This window comes from Ailuropoda melanoleuca, chromosome 5, assembly GCF_002007445.2.
Source record: "Ailuropoda melanoleuca isolate Jingjing chromosome 5, ASM200744v2, whole genome shotgun sequence".
NCBI lineage: Eukaryota > Metazoa > Chordata > Mammalia > Carnivora > Ursidae > Ailuropoda > Ailuropoda melanoleuca.
In genome coordinates this window covers 145686-161329 of record NC_048222.1, presented here as the reverse complement: position 1 = coordinate 161329, position 15644 = coordinate 145686, and the positions used below count along the sequence as shown (strand labels likewise).

The window sequence follows — 15644 nt, the reverse complement described above, 5'->3', positions numbered from 1 at the left end:
CTCTCCTCCCGCTCCCCCTCCTTTCTCCACAACCTTGCCCTCCTCCCAGCCCTCCTCTCCGTGAATCCGGGCTCCTGCCCGGCCAGGGTCTCGCTCCCCTCGCGTTCCCCCAAACCCCACCCCGGTCTCTCCTTCCCGGGGCGGCGGCGGCGGCCGCGGGAGCGGGAGCCGGGAGCGAAAGGAGGCGGCGCCGGGGACCGGGGGAGGCTCCGGGCGGAGGGAAGAAGGAGGGTGCGGAGAAGACAGGGCGGGGGGAGGGAGGGGGAGACCGAGGCGAGGGCGCCTCCCACAAGCCGAACCCCGGGAGCCGCCCCGGATCCCGGCCCCGCCCTGGACCGCCCACGGCGCCGGGGGGCAGGTGGCGGCGGGTGGGAGGCTGGGGCGCGCACCGGAGCCGGGTGGGGGCGAGGGGCCCCGAGCCGAAGGCGGAGGAGCGGGCGCAGAGGCTGGGAATCTGGATGCAGGTGGAGAAGGACGGCCGCACGAGCAGGAGGCAGGTCCGGATCCGGGTGAGAGGAGAGAGGCGGAGGCCGGGGCCACGAGGGGAGCGAGGCAGGTGGGAGGGAAAGGAGAAGCTGAGGTCAGACCGGGAAGGGCGGAGGAGGGGGGTGAAGGCCGTGCGCCCCGAGCGGCTCCCGCGGCCCAGCAGCTCTGCCTCGCTGCCCTGGGCAGGCAACTCGGGGAAAAGACTGGAGGCGAAAGCCGGAGAGGGGAGCATCAGGAGAGAAATGGAGTAGTAGAGGGAAAAAAGGAGACAAAGGAGCTTCCAGCGGGCTGGAGCCAACCGTATCTTTCTTTACTCCTGCTGGGCCTGTCCGTATTTCTGGGGGTTGGGGAGCTGGGAGCCTGGAGCCTGCGGGAAAGTGCAGGCCTCGGACAGATCCCGCGGCTCCGCGCTTTTGTACGGCGGAGAGGGTGTGGGTGAGTGTGTGTGTGTGCATGGGAGTGAAGGGTGTGTGTGTTCATGGGATCGAAGGGCCTGTGTGTGTCTGTGTGTGTGTGTGTGTGTGTGTGTTCATGGGAGTCAAGGGTGTGTGCGTGTGTGTGCGCGCATGGGAGCGAAGGGCCTGTGTGTGTGTGTGAGTGTGTGTGTGTGCATGGGAGTGAAGGGCCTGTGTGTGTGTGTGTGTGTGTTCGTGGGAGTGAGTTTGGGCTGCTAGAGGAGACAGGGGACTCCTTATGGGGGGAAAAAGCTCCTTTCTGGCTGGTCCTGCGAAAGAGGTGCGAGAAGGCAAATAGTGTGAGACCCATGGGAACGGAGGTTCTCAGCCTTGAGCCCTTTGTGTAACTGATATCTTGGGGTGAACCCTTTACTACGCTGAATTGAAATTCATAGATGATACCACCTACCTACACACATAACTTAAATCAACGTGCTTCCCTATCTGTACATAAAGGGCCAATGAAAAACAATAATTTGTAATAAAAGAACATGAGCTATGTTTTAGCATGTGCGTGTTGAGACCTGAGGACGCGGGAGGTGGTAATGAGGAGGCAGGTGTGTGCACCTGTGCACAGACTCGCAGGTGTGGACCTCTGCAGGTGCACAGACGCAGGTGCTCAGTCAGTGACTCAGCGCCTCCAGCATGTTGTCATCAATGAACTGATTTAACAAAATGTTGAACAACTCTTGGTGGCAAAGTCATTTTTCCCTAAATATACACGGAACTGTAATTGCATTCCTAGAAAGTTCATTGTATAGTAATACCATTTTTTAAACAGTATTAATTTCTAGGCTCAGATAATTAAACACAGGTTTTCACCTACATGAAGGTCCTAGGGGACATCTGAGACTCTGGATGAGGGTCAATTCATTGTGCAGGCTATGCTTAGAGGGATATCTTGTTCCTCTGCCCTACTCATCCATGCCCCTCATGGCCCCCCTCTTCGCTGTAATTACAAAAGAAAAGCCTCCAGCTTTTTTTAAACGTTCCCTAGGGAGTGGTTGAGACCCACCGAGCTAGAAAATGGGCAGAAGAGAAGAGACTGGGGCAGGATTTTTAACCACTCAAAGCAGCAGCCACCTCTCCTCTGAGGGGCCTGCTGTCCTCTCAGCAGGGCAGGACCAAAAAATGTGAGTGTGAAGCAAAATAAAGTTCTTGACACCAGGGTGAGAAATTTCCCAGACTGCTTTGAAAAGAAGAGTTTCCTGCGTGTGCCCAGTCTGCAGCTCGTTCAGCGGTCTGGCCAGAACACCGTCTCTGTGTGCTACTGTGTGGTCCTGGCCGATGGCCCAGAGGACACCTTTCCCAGATCCCGCATGGCCTTTCCGTAGGGGAGTATGTGAAGGACACCCTGTCGGGAGCCTACAAATGAGTTCTCAAGGTCTCGTCTCATCTTCATTCCGGCGACTTGTCTCTGGCTTCCCTGAAGTCCTGACTGCTCTTCTCTGCTGCACTGAGGGGCATGGGAAGCTAGAATGCCCCCTGGAAGAGGATTCTATGAGTCTATGAAATTGAAAATTACTCTGGTAGTATTTTTTGCCTCACGGCTGGTGCTAAAGGAAACCACCGTCATGTCCAAATCACAGAATATTGGTTTCGCACATTGGAATGTATCCATTCAAAGAGATAGCTATGAAAACACGTTTAAAAGAGGAACTAAAGACATTACGATGGGAAAATACGAGAGTTTGAGGGGAAGAAAAGCAGAATACAAAGTTTGTGCAACTGTGGTATATATATATCTTTAAAAGCTGGAAGAAAATACGTCCGAATGTTGGCAGTAATGGGCCATGAATACTGGCGTCCTTTGCGGTGGTGGTGGTGGTGGTGTTCAGTTTCTGCCCAAGTGTTTCACAAGTGTTACCTTTATAATCACTTAGGTTTTCCTTTTAACCCTCCTAAGCACTTTGACACTGCTCGCCTTTTTCCTCCTTTCACCCAGTTTCATCCTCCAGTGTCCCTTCCCAGATCCAGGCCCACGTTCCTCAGGACACCTACTGACGTCTCCCCCATCAGTATCCCAACCCCACCCTCCCACAGCCAGTCCACTCCTTTGCCTTCCACTCCAAGCACCAAACTCCTCTCCTCTGGGAAGGTCCCACTCAATCCTGTCCCCTAGTCCCTGTGCCTTTGGTGACAGCACCTCCTTTTACAGTTTTGGCCTGCTTTTCAGAGATGGCAGCATCCCTGCTCAGATGACCTGAGAACGGGACCAGTCTTCCTGTTCATGTGATTTCCCATCCTTCCACTTCCTTTGCTGTCTTCTGCCTCGTCTTCTGCCCAACACGTAGAGCGTAGAGCCCAGAACTTAACACCCCACACCCCCTGGTAACGTATTAACCAAAGGAGCCGAGTTAACTGAGAGTCTGCTGGGTGGTAGGTGCCTTCAGAGGGCATCTAACGTAATTCTTACCCAGCCATGCAAAGTACACATAGTGTCCTTAGTTTGGAGACCAGTAAACTGTGATTTGGAGAAACTAAGTGCAAATCAGAGGTCACCCAGCCATGAAATTGACAGAGTCAATATTTGAACTCAAGCCTCTTAGTCCGTTTCCAAATTCTTTCCGCTGTGTTCTGAGATTTAGTCCCAAGGCCCTCCTCTGACCCAACTTCCACCCCAAGGCAGCCTTGTCGGAGGTCAAGGAGCATCTCAGCGTTTCCCAGCGTTTCCCATCAGAATTAGGAAACAGCAAAGTTACAAAGTTCTTTCTAGGATGCCTTCACAGGCCCGTGCGAGAACCCAGAGTGGAATCCAGAAACTTTAGTGAGATAGGAAAGCCACAATGCAGTTCCTGCTGGAACCCCCGGCCCCCTCCCACCAGACACTCCGGGCCATGGGGAGCACTGTCTCACAGCGCTGGGGACAATCGCCAGGTTACAAAGTTAGTGCCGTTGCTTCTGTAAATAACTTTTCTGTGAGGGAGCCCTTCTATGAGAAATAAATGAAGACAATGTAACGAGGTGCCAGGCTAACCTAAACCACAAAGGACAGTAGTCAGCTTGTTGTCCCTCCTTCTGAAGCCTACGTGAGGCCAGGTTAACAGATTTAGGAAAGACTCAGTTCTCACACACAAATGTAGTATTTCTATTCCTGGAACTACAAGAGGATCAGAGTTTCTTGAAGATTTCAAAACAAACAAGTATTATGTTTAGTTAAATATATGTAATGAAGTATCTACCAGGTATGAATATTCATACCAGTCCCATAAGCGTACATATCCTTATGCATGTATGCGTTTGGGCACCGGGTTGGTAGGGTTTTGCTGGTTCCTTTTGCTGAAACAGATTTCTGTCTCATTATGTCCAGCTCAGGAACTAATTGTTCATGTATTCAGAGCACACTCTCACACTATCCAAATGATACCCAGAGAAAAAAGACGCATTATCGCACTTTTCTAGGAGAAACTATGGAATGCTGAGAACCTGCTATTTGACATGTGAGTACAGGTCTTACACCCGTAATAAGCACAATCATGTTTCTGCAGTAAAATACAAGATTTTTTAAAAGATTTATTTATTCATTTGAGGGGTGCTGGAGTGGCTCAGTCGTTAAGCGTCTGCCTTCGGCTCAGGGCCTGATCCCAGAGTCCTGGGATCGAGCACCGCATTGGGCTCCTCAGCTGGGAGCCTGCTTCTCCCTCTCCCACTCCCTCTGCTTGTGTTCCCTCTCTCGCTGTCTCTCTCTCTCAAATGAATAAATAAATCTTATTTATTTATTTGACAGAGGGAGAGCATGAGCAGAAGGGGCAGAGGGCGAGAGAATATCAAGCAGAGTCTTCTCTGAGTGTGGAGCCCCACGCGGGGCTCAGTCTCATGGCCCGGAGATTGAGACCTGAGCTGAAACTGAGAGTCAGTCGCTCCACTGACTGTACCACCCACGTGCCCCAAAATACGTGGTTATTAACATCAGGTGCAGTAAATAAAGACCATAAACACCTTCACAGCTGGTCTCGCCGCCAAATGAGTTACAAACAAAGTTTTTGATTTTCGGAGCACTGTGGGTTTTGGATTTACAGAACAGGGTGTGTGGAACTGAGTGTACAAATGTGAAAAAAGATCTACAAATGGACACTTTAGGAGTCAAGTGAACACATCCGAGGCCAAGGACTAGAGATTCTATTCATAGAAATACCATAAAAACACCAGCGAGGACCCCCATAATGGCTCTGTATGGAAATTAGGACCCTATTGCGTTGGGTGGGATGGGTCCTGCCCTGTCTAGGGACCCAAATGGACACCTCGAATCTAAGCAGAAAGGAAAGCCTGGGACAGAGGTGAGGCAAGGTCTGCCTTTAGCAATGTAGAGCGAGCAAACGGCTGCTGAGTTTTAACTCTTCCTTCCCCGTCTTTCCAACCATCACTCTGAAATTCTGAAAGCCAGCATGACTCAGACACACCTTCGGATGCTTTCGGTGTTTATTATGCTTAGATCTGCGCAGAGACATGCTACCTTATCGGTGCATAGCCCACAAGCAACTCACACTATCTGTCTTAATCCTCCCAACCGTCTCTGTGCCCTGTGTTATTATCAGGATCCATTTTCAGAACAGAAGGCTGCAGCTCAGAGGGGTGAAGCGACCTGCCCAAGGTCACACAGCCAATGCCAGCAGAGCTGGGCCTCCAGCCAGACCTCTGGTCCTCCTCCCTCTTGCTGCTGGTGTTCCAGCCATCCTGGCCTCATGGCACTCTACGACCTTGCCCAAGCGCTGTCAGCTCAGGGAGCAAACATTCTGGACACGCTCTCTTCAGCCTGCCCACCCCATGCCATCGGCACCTCAGTAACTGCCTAAGTCACCCCCTGAGGGACCCCACCCTCCCAGCCAGGTGCTCTCCCAGCACAGCCTTCACCATTGAAAGTACTCATCTCAGCGGTAATTTTGTCTTAACTATAGCACCAGTGATTTACTACCTGCCTTCCCGACAGGACCTTTAGCTCCCTGGGAGCAGGGACCCTGAGCACGGTGCTCACTTCCTCCCCTGCCACCTGGTGAAGAGCGTAATGAAAGATCAATCAACAAAAACATCGTCTGACCCCAAGATCAGTTTTCACTCCCCGGTGTGGGATTATCTCACCAGTTTCGAAGGCTGTGGACCTCTTGCTGGTCTCTGTTGCTTGTCAAAGATCCACGCATTCATGAGATGCTTTCTTCCGCAGGCCATCAGCTTGGCACAACCTCCACACATTGAAATCCCGCCACCACGAGTCCTCCGACCGCACTGCAGGTATGACTTCTGGTGCGTGCATGTTCTCGTCCATGTGGCGGCTCGCACGGTAGCTCACGGCAGCCCTATCAGCACAGCACGTGGCACCCAGAAGATGGTCTTGCTGCTCTTCCTGTGGCTCTTAACAAACATGCCTTTCCAAAATCAGCCTCTCTGCTCATACCCCCAAGACTCTGCTCTGAAACAGGGGCAAAGGTGGAGAATTTCCAGCTGTGTCAAGAGCAAACTTTCATCCTGTCTGGATTAATTACAAGTAGGAAAGGGGGAGGAGACAAAGAGAGGGAGGGAGGAAGGAAAGAAGGAAGGAAGGAAGGAATGAACCAAGAGCCAATGGACCTTAGGAAAAGGACTGGTGGCCCCGTTGTCCCTGGTTTTTGTCAAGCAGCCAGCCCATGAGACAGGGCTCTCTCCTTTTCCCCCTGCACTAGACACCCTCAATCCTAGATCTGTGACGAGCTTGCATCCTCTCTCCTACATCCAACCCAAGTGAAGCCATGGTGGAGAAAATGTCCAGTCATACAAAGAATGTATCAAGCAAGTATCCTTCACTTTTTTTTCTTCTTACCAACATCTTACCAAGGAGACTGGCGGTCATGTGGCTTCTAAGTCTTGGGGCCTAAGACAGAGTACAAGCTAACTGGCAGTTCGTGTTGGGGGTGTCAGATAAACTAGTCAGGGAGGAGAACGAGAAATAGCTCAAAACAGAGGCACAACCATTCCTCTTGGGTTTAACTCCGGAGGGATTTCCTCCTCTGGGCATTGACGGAGAGAGAGGGAGAGAAGACACGAACAGTGGGATATAGTCATGTCTGCTTTTTTCAGTGGTAAGACAGTATCACAGGCAATATAATTTATGAAATTCTTTGAAATAAAGGGAGGCAGCAAAGCATAGGTAAGAGAGGGAACAACCAAAACCCAAAACCTAGTGTATCCCTCCTGGGGGTGTTGTAGGGGTTGACTGACGAATCACCCATGTGAGAATCGCTAGCCCACAGAGGCCCTCAAAAACAGGTAGCTCCCTTTATGCCCCTAAATTCACTGGGGGCCCATCTCAGCTCAGACACCTCACAGTGGATCCAGAACCGATGTCCTGGGGGCCCCTGGTGGGTTCAGTCAAAGGAGTCAGTGACTCTTGATCTCGGGGCTTGAATTTGAGCCCCACATTCAGGGTAGAGATGACTTAAAGAAATAAACTTAAAAAAAAAAAAAAACCAAAGAAATGTCCTGGCCAGGCCACATAGTGGACAGGGTTGGTGTCTTACGTTTTCTTCCAGAGAGAGATTACAGCTGTTTAAGCAAATGTGTTTCCACTTCATGACTGTAAGTACAGTAGAATGCTGTGGTGGAGGCAAGAACTCCACATTAATACACAGACAGCTCCCTCTTGCCTTAAGATGGCTGAATACCCCTCCACTGCACGGCTGTCTCATAGTTTATTTAATAAGTCCACTTTTAATAAACCCTAAGATGTTTATCATCTTCTGCAATTACAAACAATACTGCATTGAATCACTTTATACATAGGTCATTTCCCACCGTGGAATCTGCTTCTCCCTCTCCCTCTGCCTCCCCCTTGTGCTCGGGCGCACGTGTTCTCTCGAAAATATAAAATCTTTAAAATATGTTTGATTAATAACAAATTAATTGTATGTAAATTTAGCTTTGTTGTTAAAAATCACCTCCCCAAACAGAGTTCAAGTTGGGGCAAATTATAAAAAGTTACCGTAAATAAAAAGAGATTCCATAAAAGAAAAAAATAATAAAATAATAGATAAATAGATATATCGATAGATAAATAGAGTAAAATAAAGGAGAAAAAGAAAAAGAAACCATAGCAAAAGCTGTAGAAATGGTAGAGAAAGGTTAGGGAACCACTAGGTCAGGGCTCCCGGTGAAGCGCCTGGTAAGAACTAAGCCTGCACACCTGTGTCCGGGCAGCCGTCACGCCCGGCAAAGGGCCCCGCTGTGCACCTGCGGCCCAGGCTTCCGGGTCTGGCCCACCTTGGGCTCCTCACACCTCCTCCGGTCTCAGTTTTGTCATCTCAATACAACTATTCCGTCCACTTATTGATCGCATATTATTGTAACGGTCACGTACAATCCCGGAAACTTCTGAGGAGGTTAAAAACTCCGCATGAAGGCAAAACAGTATCCCCGCCACTGACTGACACGCGATTCAGCACGTCGCACACCGGCCTGCCCTTGAGCAGGAATTCATCGATGCGTTCCTAGTCCAGTAAGTACAAACTGCGGGCAACCTTGACGACGGCCCCGCGCTCTCACCTGCCTCTCCGATGAACGTCAGGCAGGTGGATGGACCCTGCCCCGCTACAGGTCCTCCGTCAGGGCAGTAACTCAGTGTGACCATTAGATGGCGCCAGTGACCAGGCGAGCCCTCGGTCCCTCCCAAAATTGAGCATTTTCCCTACTGAGGAGCTTCTTCAAGTTGGTTTGTTTTGTAACTTAAAAAAAAAAATCATTATAAAGACTGTATGCTCACTGTGAAAATATATCGAACAGTATAAGAAATAAAAAGGAAATCTCCCGTTTCTGGTTAAGTCTCGGAGCAGTGTCCTCTCCCCGGTTTGAATGCAATAATAGTGTGCAACCCCGATTAACCCTAACTGGCCAGAAAGCCCTGCTGGGCTAGTTGGAATCACCTCAAAACTGTAACCATAGCAACACAAAGCCACTGCGCCCACACCTCCCCCTCCCACCCCCAGAAACATATGTCCACATTTAACACTCACCAGTCCCCTTCATCACTCACTGGCTTCTTACGAAGCCCTCATCCTTATCGAGGGAATGGCATTAACAGGCTAACTGAGCTGGTTAGACTTTTGGGGTGTCAGCAAGTGTTGAATCAACACTTCCAAGACACATATTAAAAATCTTAGAAACAGAGGCGCCTGGGTGTCTCAGTCGTTAAGCGTCTGCCTTCAGCTCAGGGCCTGATCCCAGGGTCCTGGGATTGAGCCCCGCATCGGGCTCCCTGCTCTACTGGAAGCCTGCTTCTTCCTCTCCCACTCCCCCTCCTTGTGTTCCCTCTCTTGCTGGCTGTCTCTCTCTGTCAAATAAATAAATAAAATATTAAAAAATAAAATAAAAATCTTAGAAACAAATTCAATAATGTGGCAGGGTACAGAATCAATGCACAAAAATCAGTGGCATTTCTATACATTAACAATGTCACCCAAGAAAGAGAATTTAGGGGATCAATTCCATTTACAATAGCACCAAAAACCATAAGATACCTAGGAATAAACACTTATGAAAGAAATTGAAGAGGACACAAAAAGATGGAAATACATTCCATGGTCATGGATTGGAAGAATAAACATTGTTAAAATGTCTATGCTACCCAGAGCAATCTACACTTCAATGCCATCCCAATCAAAATACCAATGCTGTTTTTCAAAGTGCTGGAAAAGTCTTAGAAACATATTAACATAGTTATCCCCCCCAACACACACACACACACACACACACACAGTATTTTTTCTGGGGTAAAACCGTAACTATGTTTGCCTCCTTTATAGGGTGACTTAGTAATACCAACCATTCCCAGCGCTGTGAGAACCAAGGGCAAATGGGAACCAAATCCCTGGTGGGCCAAAATGGCTGTCAACAGGTTCATTCAAACCAATAATACATTATATGTTAACTAATTGAATTTAAATTTTTGGAATGGGACAAAAATCAAAAGAATAAATACAAAAGCAATAAAAATTTTTCAGGTTTATAAAAATATTCTAGGTTTCTTTAAAAATGAAGTTATTACTAAGTTCAAAGAAAGGTTCAACAAAATAGACTCAGTTCAACTCGATTTGATTTGGTTCAAGTTTTTATTTTTATTTTTTTAAAGATGTATTCATTTATTTATTTGAGAGGGAGGGGAGTGGGGGGCAGAGGGAGAGAGGGAGAGAATCTCAAGACGACTCTCCACTCAGGGCAGAGCCCAACACGGGACTCGCTTTCAGGACCCTGAGAGCAGGGCCTGAACCGAAATCAAGAGCCCCTGATTTGGCTCCTAATTTGCACTCGGAGGATCCCTGAGCCGTCCCAGGCTTGTTCGCTGCGGGTGCTCCGGCTCCTTTACACGGAGACCCAGCGTCACCGTGGGGAAGAGCCGCGCGTCCCCTCCGGGAGCAGGCAGGCCGGTGGAGCTCGACAAGGACACTGCTCCTGCGCCTGCGAGCGCCGCGGTCACCGGGAGAGGCGGGCGCGGGGAGGGGAGGGAGGGGACGCCGGCTGCAGGGATGTACCTTGGTTCCGGGCCCTGAAAAGCAGCAAAGCCATTCCCCGCCCGTTCAGGAGAGCTGCGCCGACCCCGGACCCCTGAAGCCCCTCCTCGGCACACAAAGCCCTCATCCAGAATTCGAAAGCACTGATGTCTGAGTCCACAGATTGCTGTGACGCAGACCGAGTACAAGCGCCGATACTGACTCTGCGGCTAGAGCGCAGGAAGCGATGGGGAGCAGAGCACAGAGGCTGGGGTCCACTCCAGCACGCTCGCTCTGTTCTGCACCCACGCAGCGGGGAGCCGGCAAGACAGAGTCCTGCCCTCCCGGCCTCACCTCCTGCGCACAGCGGCTGCTAGCATGGTCCTAAAGGGGCCAGACACAGGCCTAGCACCTCGTGTCCCCTGTCTCAGCTACTCCTCACGTCGCGCCCAGGGGTGGAGGCGGGGGATAGCCCCCACGGCACACTCAGAGAGACCGAGGCCCGAATTGGCATCCGACACTCGGGTGCAAGCTTCTCTACACTCCGGTGTAGACGCAGGGTCCTCCAGGTGCCGGAACGGGGCATCCCTGTGCCAGAGCTCCCAGAATGCGACTGTCCCCGCACAGTTTCCTCTGTGGGAAAAGACCCTAATTGTCAGGCAGCGGCAGGACCGGCAGAAGGACAGTGCCCAGTTCCAAACATACAGCAGCGCCTTTTCCCAGCGTCGGGCAGTCAGTCCCGTGGAGACCAGCGGGCCCTGGGTAGGTGGGTGCTGCCCGGTGGGTGCGCGGCGTCCAGGCAGGACCACGGCGGGGAGAACGGGGACAACCCTCACAGGACCCCGCGCGGCTCTCACCTGCCATCCCACCGCCCCTTCTTCGCCCCCAGAGGCTCCGGGAACCAATTCTCGGCGGCGGGGCCGTGACGTCACTGTTGCCGGGCAGACCCGGGACGCGCTCGGGCCTCCGCCCGCGGATCCCGCCGCCTCTTCTCCGCCCCCCAGAGGCTCCGGCAACCAATTCTCGGCGGCGGGGTCGTGACGTCACTGTTGCTGGGCAAACCCGGGGCGCGCTCAGGCCTCCACCTGCGAATCCGCCGCCGTGTGGGCGAACAGCGAAGGCGCCAGGGGAACGGAAAGGAGGCGAACTAGACCGGGGGAGAAAGATGGGGAAAGCAATTACATTCCTGCAGGATCCTACAGCTAAGGACCACCGGGTTACCTGGCTAAGCTCCTGCTCGGCGTCGGCGTGACGGTCCAGCAAGGGGAAGAACGGAAAACCCGCTCGGTCCGTGGGGTCTGGCTGGGCGGCTCCGATGGAGAGACGGTTCCTCTGTACTGAACTGAAGTCGGCCTCCCGGGCCTGCACCTGCCCGGTCCGCCCCGCGAGGACCGACACGACGGCTCGGCCTCTTCCGCAGAACATTGCACTTCACCTGAGTGCCTGACTCACCTGATTCGTCACAGGAGGGACGCTTTCCTTTATAGAAGAGGAAAATACGGACGAATTTCAGAATAGTAACAGGGAAGACACAAAAATGGGAGAAATTTGGTGGATAAAATGTAAACCTTTGGCAGAACATTGTTGTCCGTGTTCTACCCCGTGTGTGTCACTTGTGTAAACACACCGGTATAGACAAAGGCCCCTGACTGAAGCACAATACACATGCCCATAGCTACCGGCTCGGTCACCTGCGCCAGGCGGATTCGGACCCGGGCTCCCCTTCCTCCCGCCCACCTGTGAAACACCTGGGTAAGCGCCTATGAGTCAGACCCTTCACCGTCTAGCACTCGGAGTCTCCGGGACTGTCCAGACCAACCGAAACACAAACGCTGTGGAAATAAGGAACTGTCAAATTCCACCTGATATTTACACCGCTAGGGGCGGTCCCAGAAGAATAAACCAGTGCCGGGGAGCATTAACACGGCGCAGAGTGCTCACCGTGTGGGATCACAGCTCATGGGGAGTCGCACCCCTAGTTCTCAGCATCGCCCTCCACAGGAGAGCACAGCACACACCTGGGTGCAGGGCAGTTCATCAGTGCTTATCAAAATGACAAATGCACATGCTCCTTGAACTAGCAACTCCCTGGTGTGGAGGGCCGTGCCCCTCACGGGCCCTGGGCCAGGACTCTCACGCCGGGCCATGCTCAGTCAGGAGGGGGAGCCAGGCGCTGCCCTGTCTGGCTTCTCATGCTCTGTGTCATCACCTTGAAATTCTTAGCCATCTTATCTTTCAATGTGTGTTTTGTAAGTGAAGTCCCAAGAGATCGCGCCGAGGCTTGGAGCCCAGGCTCAAGCTTGGTCTTGCTGTTCCTGCCTCCAGCATCTGCAGGACGGGTTTCCAGCTGCCTCCCACTCCCCGAAGGAGACACCGCCACCCTCTGTGCTGTGTTTTCCCAAGAAGGGCCAGGGCAAAGGGGAAAGAAAGGGTCAGGCATGCACACCTGTCTAGACAAGCCTGGGGCAGGGCCTCAAGTATCTGTGTTCCTGGAGGAATGTGACATTAAACAGCAAAAACAAAAATGTGCCACCACGACAGATCAAGAGGGAACTCACACAAGAAAGGAAAGTCTCCTTTCTTGCTATTTGGACAAGGGGTCTCATAGTTTCACTTGGTACCAGGCCCCTCACATTATGCAGCTGGCCCTGCCGGACAAATATTCACTCGCAAATTATATGTAAGAGCAAAAGCTTGAAAATGGGGGCTTGATGCTCTGTGACGTGTGCCCTTAGGTGACACGTAACTAGAATTTCGCTCTTCCAGCCCAGGTCTCAGGGTCCTGGTATTGAGCCCCCATTGGGCAGGGGCAGGCTCCCTGCTCAGCCTGGGGCCTGCTTCTCTCTCTCCCTCCACTCCTGTCCCCTCTTCTGCACTTTCTCTCTCTCTCTCAAATAAACAGATAATGTTTTTAAAGTATATAGCGCAATGTAATTGGCATATAATTTACGTGAAGGCAAGAACCTGTCTTCCTGAAACTTTTACCATCAGAGCCTCATACAAAGGTTAACACGTAAGATTTTCTATGAAATATTTATTAATTATTTAATTATTAATTAAATTAATTAAATACATTTTTTATTTAAGCCAATAAAATAGACACTTAAAAATTGAAACAACTTAAATGTTACTAGTTAAGTAAGTTTGATACATTCGTGCGGTAAAATTCTGTGTAGCTGTAGAAAGTAATGAGTATGTCCCTTAGGTACAAATATGGAAAGGTCTCTAAGATAAATCATTACCATTTGTGGGGAGGCTGGCTGGCTCAGTTGGTAGAGCTCATGACTCTTGATCTTGGGGTTGTGAGTTTGAGCCCCATGTTGGATGTAGGGCTTACTTAAAAAAAATTTATTACCATTTATGTTTTATTTTATTTTATCTTGTTATTTTTAATGAAATCTCAGTGCTTATTTTATTTTAAAGATTTTATTTATTTGACAGAGAGAGACAGGAGAGAGGGAACATAAGCAGGCGGAGTGTGAGAGGGAGAAGCAGGTGCCCCGCCGAGCAGGGGGCCAACACAGCTCGTGACCCTGAGACCATGACCTGAGCCAAAGGCAAACGCCTAACGACTGAGCCACCCAGGCGCCCCCCATTTATGTTTTAAAAACTGCAAGGTGAGGGGAGAGCTTTCTCCTGGAGTCTCGTCTAGAGGCACATATGTGGAAAGATTCAGAGAAGTAATTCAGCTCCGGATGGCTGGGAGGGAGGTTTTCAAGGGACATTATTATATACCTTCAGGATTTTGAAAAGAAAAGCATATGAATAACCAAATAAACCAGAGTTAATTTTTGGAAGTGCAAGAGAGCGAAATCATGTGTTCCTGGGAATGATGCCTTGTTAAGTGAACACAAGAACAGCGTGCCTGTCGTCCTCTGTGTAAGACACGTATTGTATGCAGTGTCTGGGAGAGCTTATGCAGTACTCTCACTGCATAACCGCTGAGCGAGCTATGTCTTCCTGAGCGCTTCCTATCCTGCACACGGATAACAGTCAGTAACACACACAGGTGCTGGGTGTGGTATGCCATTCTGCCTGCATGACCGTGTCCCCAGGCTGCGATCAAACATGGTGAGAGGTGCAGATAAAATGGAAATTCTTGAGGAGAGAAATGCACCCCAAAACAACCCAAGAATGCCCGTGAGATCACATAGCACAAGCTGCACAAAGTCAAAGTAACACTTCAGCACTGAGGGCGATGCCCAGCTCTGATCAGCACAGGACAGCTTCACCCCATCCACTCGTCTAGCTCACCTCCACACCCAGCAAACACCTGATGGTCCTACACCTGGATTCCTGTAGATGGCGACGCTACTGGATTCTTCTCCTGGTGGCCCCTCCTCTTGCTCACATCACCTTTGCACGGAGAGCACGCTAGCTATCCTCGGGACAGCTCCCCCAGCTCCAGGGTCCACCCCCTTGACGGAGACTTGAGACAGAGGAGGACCTGAAGGTGAGTGCAGTGAGGGGACCAGTGTTGCCAGACAAGTGCCAGTTTTCAGAGAGAAAACCTGGCCCAAATTCCAGCCCTGCTTCTCCCTAGTGGTGTGACCTGGAGCACGTTGCTTAACTTTTGTGCTTCAGTTCCCTCATCTGTAAAATAAGAATGGTAATAATTTAACATTTGCTTTATTGTTGTAAGGATTAAATGAATTAATATGAGCAAATCCCTTAGGACAGCGGTACAGGGAAGCATTGGGTCAGGTGTTTCTTTGGTGTTTGTTACTTTGTTTTCAGAGACACTGCGAGTTCTCCAAAGTGGCTTTGATTAGCGAACTTTTTTTTTACAATTTTATTTATCTATTCAACAAAGAGAGAGAGCGCACACACGCGGAAGCAGCGGGAACAGCAGGTAGAGGGAGAAGCAGACTCCCCGCTGAGCAGGGAGCCCAATGCAGAACTCGATCTCAGGACCCTGAGATCATGACCTGAGCTGAAGCCTTCACCAACTGAGCCCCCCAGGCGTCCTGATTGGCAAGCTCTCGACCCTCTGCTCTCCCAGCCCTGCACTCCACCTGATGTCCCATCCAGCTTTGACACCTGGACCAGTGCTGGATGATTTTGACCCCCACCCAGGGAAGTATCTTGAGCAGAACTCTCCCACCTGCATGGGCATCATGGAGGAAGAGTATCGCAGGGTATTTCAGGTCCTGGAAGGAAAGACTCCCCCCCTGGGGAGACAGCAGGCAAGCACAGAGCCTGCCCCTCCCAGCTGATTGACCCCTCCCGACCTTGATGTTCACCTTCACAGCTC

General features: G+C 50.9%; 1 protein-coding gene and 1 long non-coding RNA gene across 3 annotated transcripts; one reads left to right on the top strand and one right to left on the bottom strand.

Moving 5' to 3' along the window:
• The first annotated feature begins 42 nt into the window (after positions 1-42).
• LOC117802263 lies at positions 43-8730 on the top strand. Its single transcript, XR_004625329.1, has 2 exons — positions 43-509; positions 6100-8730. It is a non-coding gene; the product is annotated as an uncharacterized LOC117802263 (long non-coding RNA).
• A 1332-nt stretch (positions 8731-10062) lies between these two features.
• Positions 10063-12914, bottom strand: LOC117802262 (collagen alpha-1(I) chain-like). 2 transcript variants are annotated; one of them, XM_034660223.1, is made up of 3 exons: positions 12128-12914; positions 11248-11869; positions 10063-10446 (listed from the first exon to the last, which is right to left on the bottom strand). In XM_034660223.1, exons 2-3 carry the CDS (start codon positions 11813-11815, stop codon positions 10097-10099), a joined length of 918 nt encoding a protein of 305 aa, XP_034516114.1. In that variant the 5' UTR covers positions 11816-11869; positions 12128-12914; the 3' UTR covers positions 10063-10096. The 2 variants fall into 2 exon arrangements, with proteins under 2 accessions (XP_034516114.1, XP_034516115.1); XM_034660224.1 differs by having other exon boundaries at positions 10063-11023; positions 11248-12914.
• Between the last annotated feature and the right edge of the window lie 2730 nt (positions 12915-15644).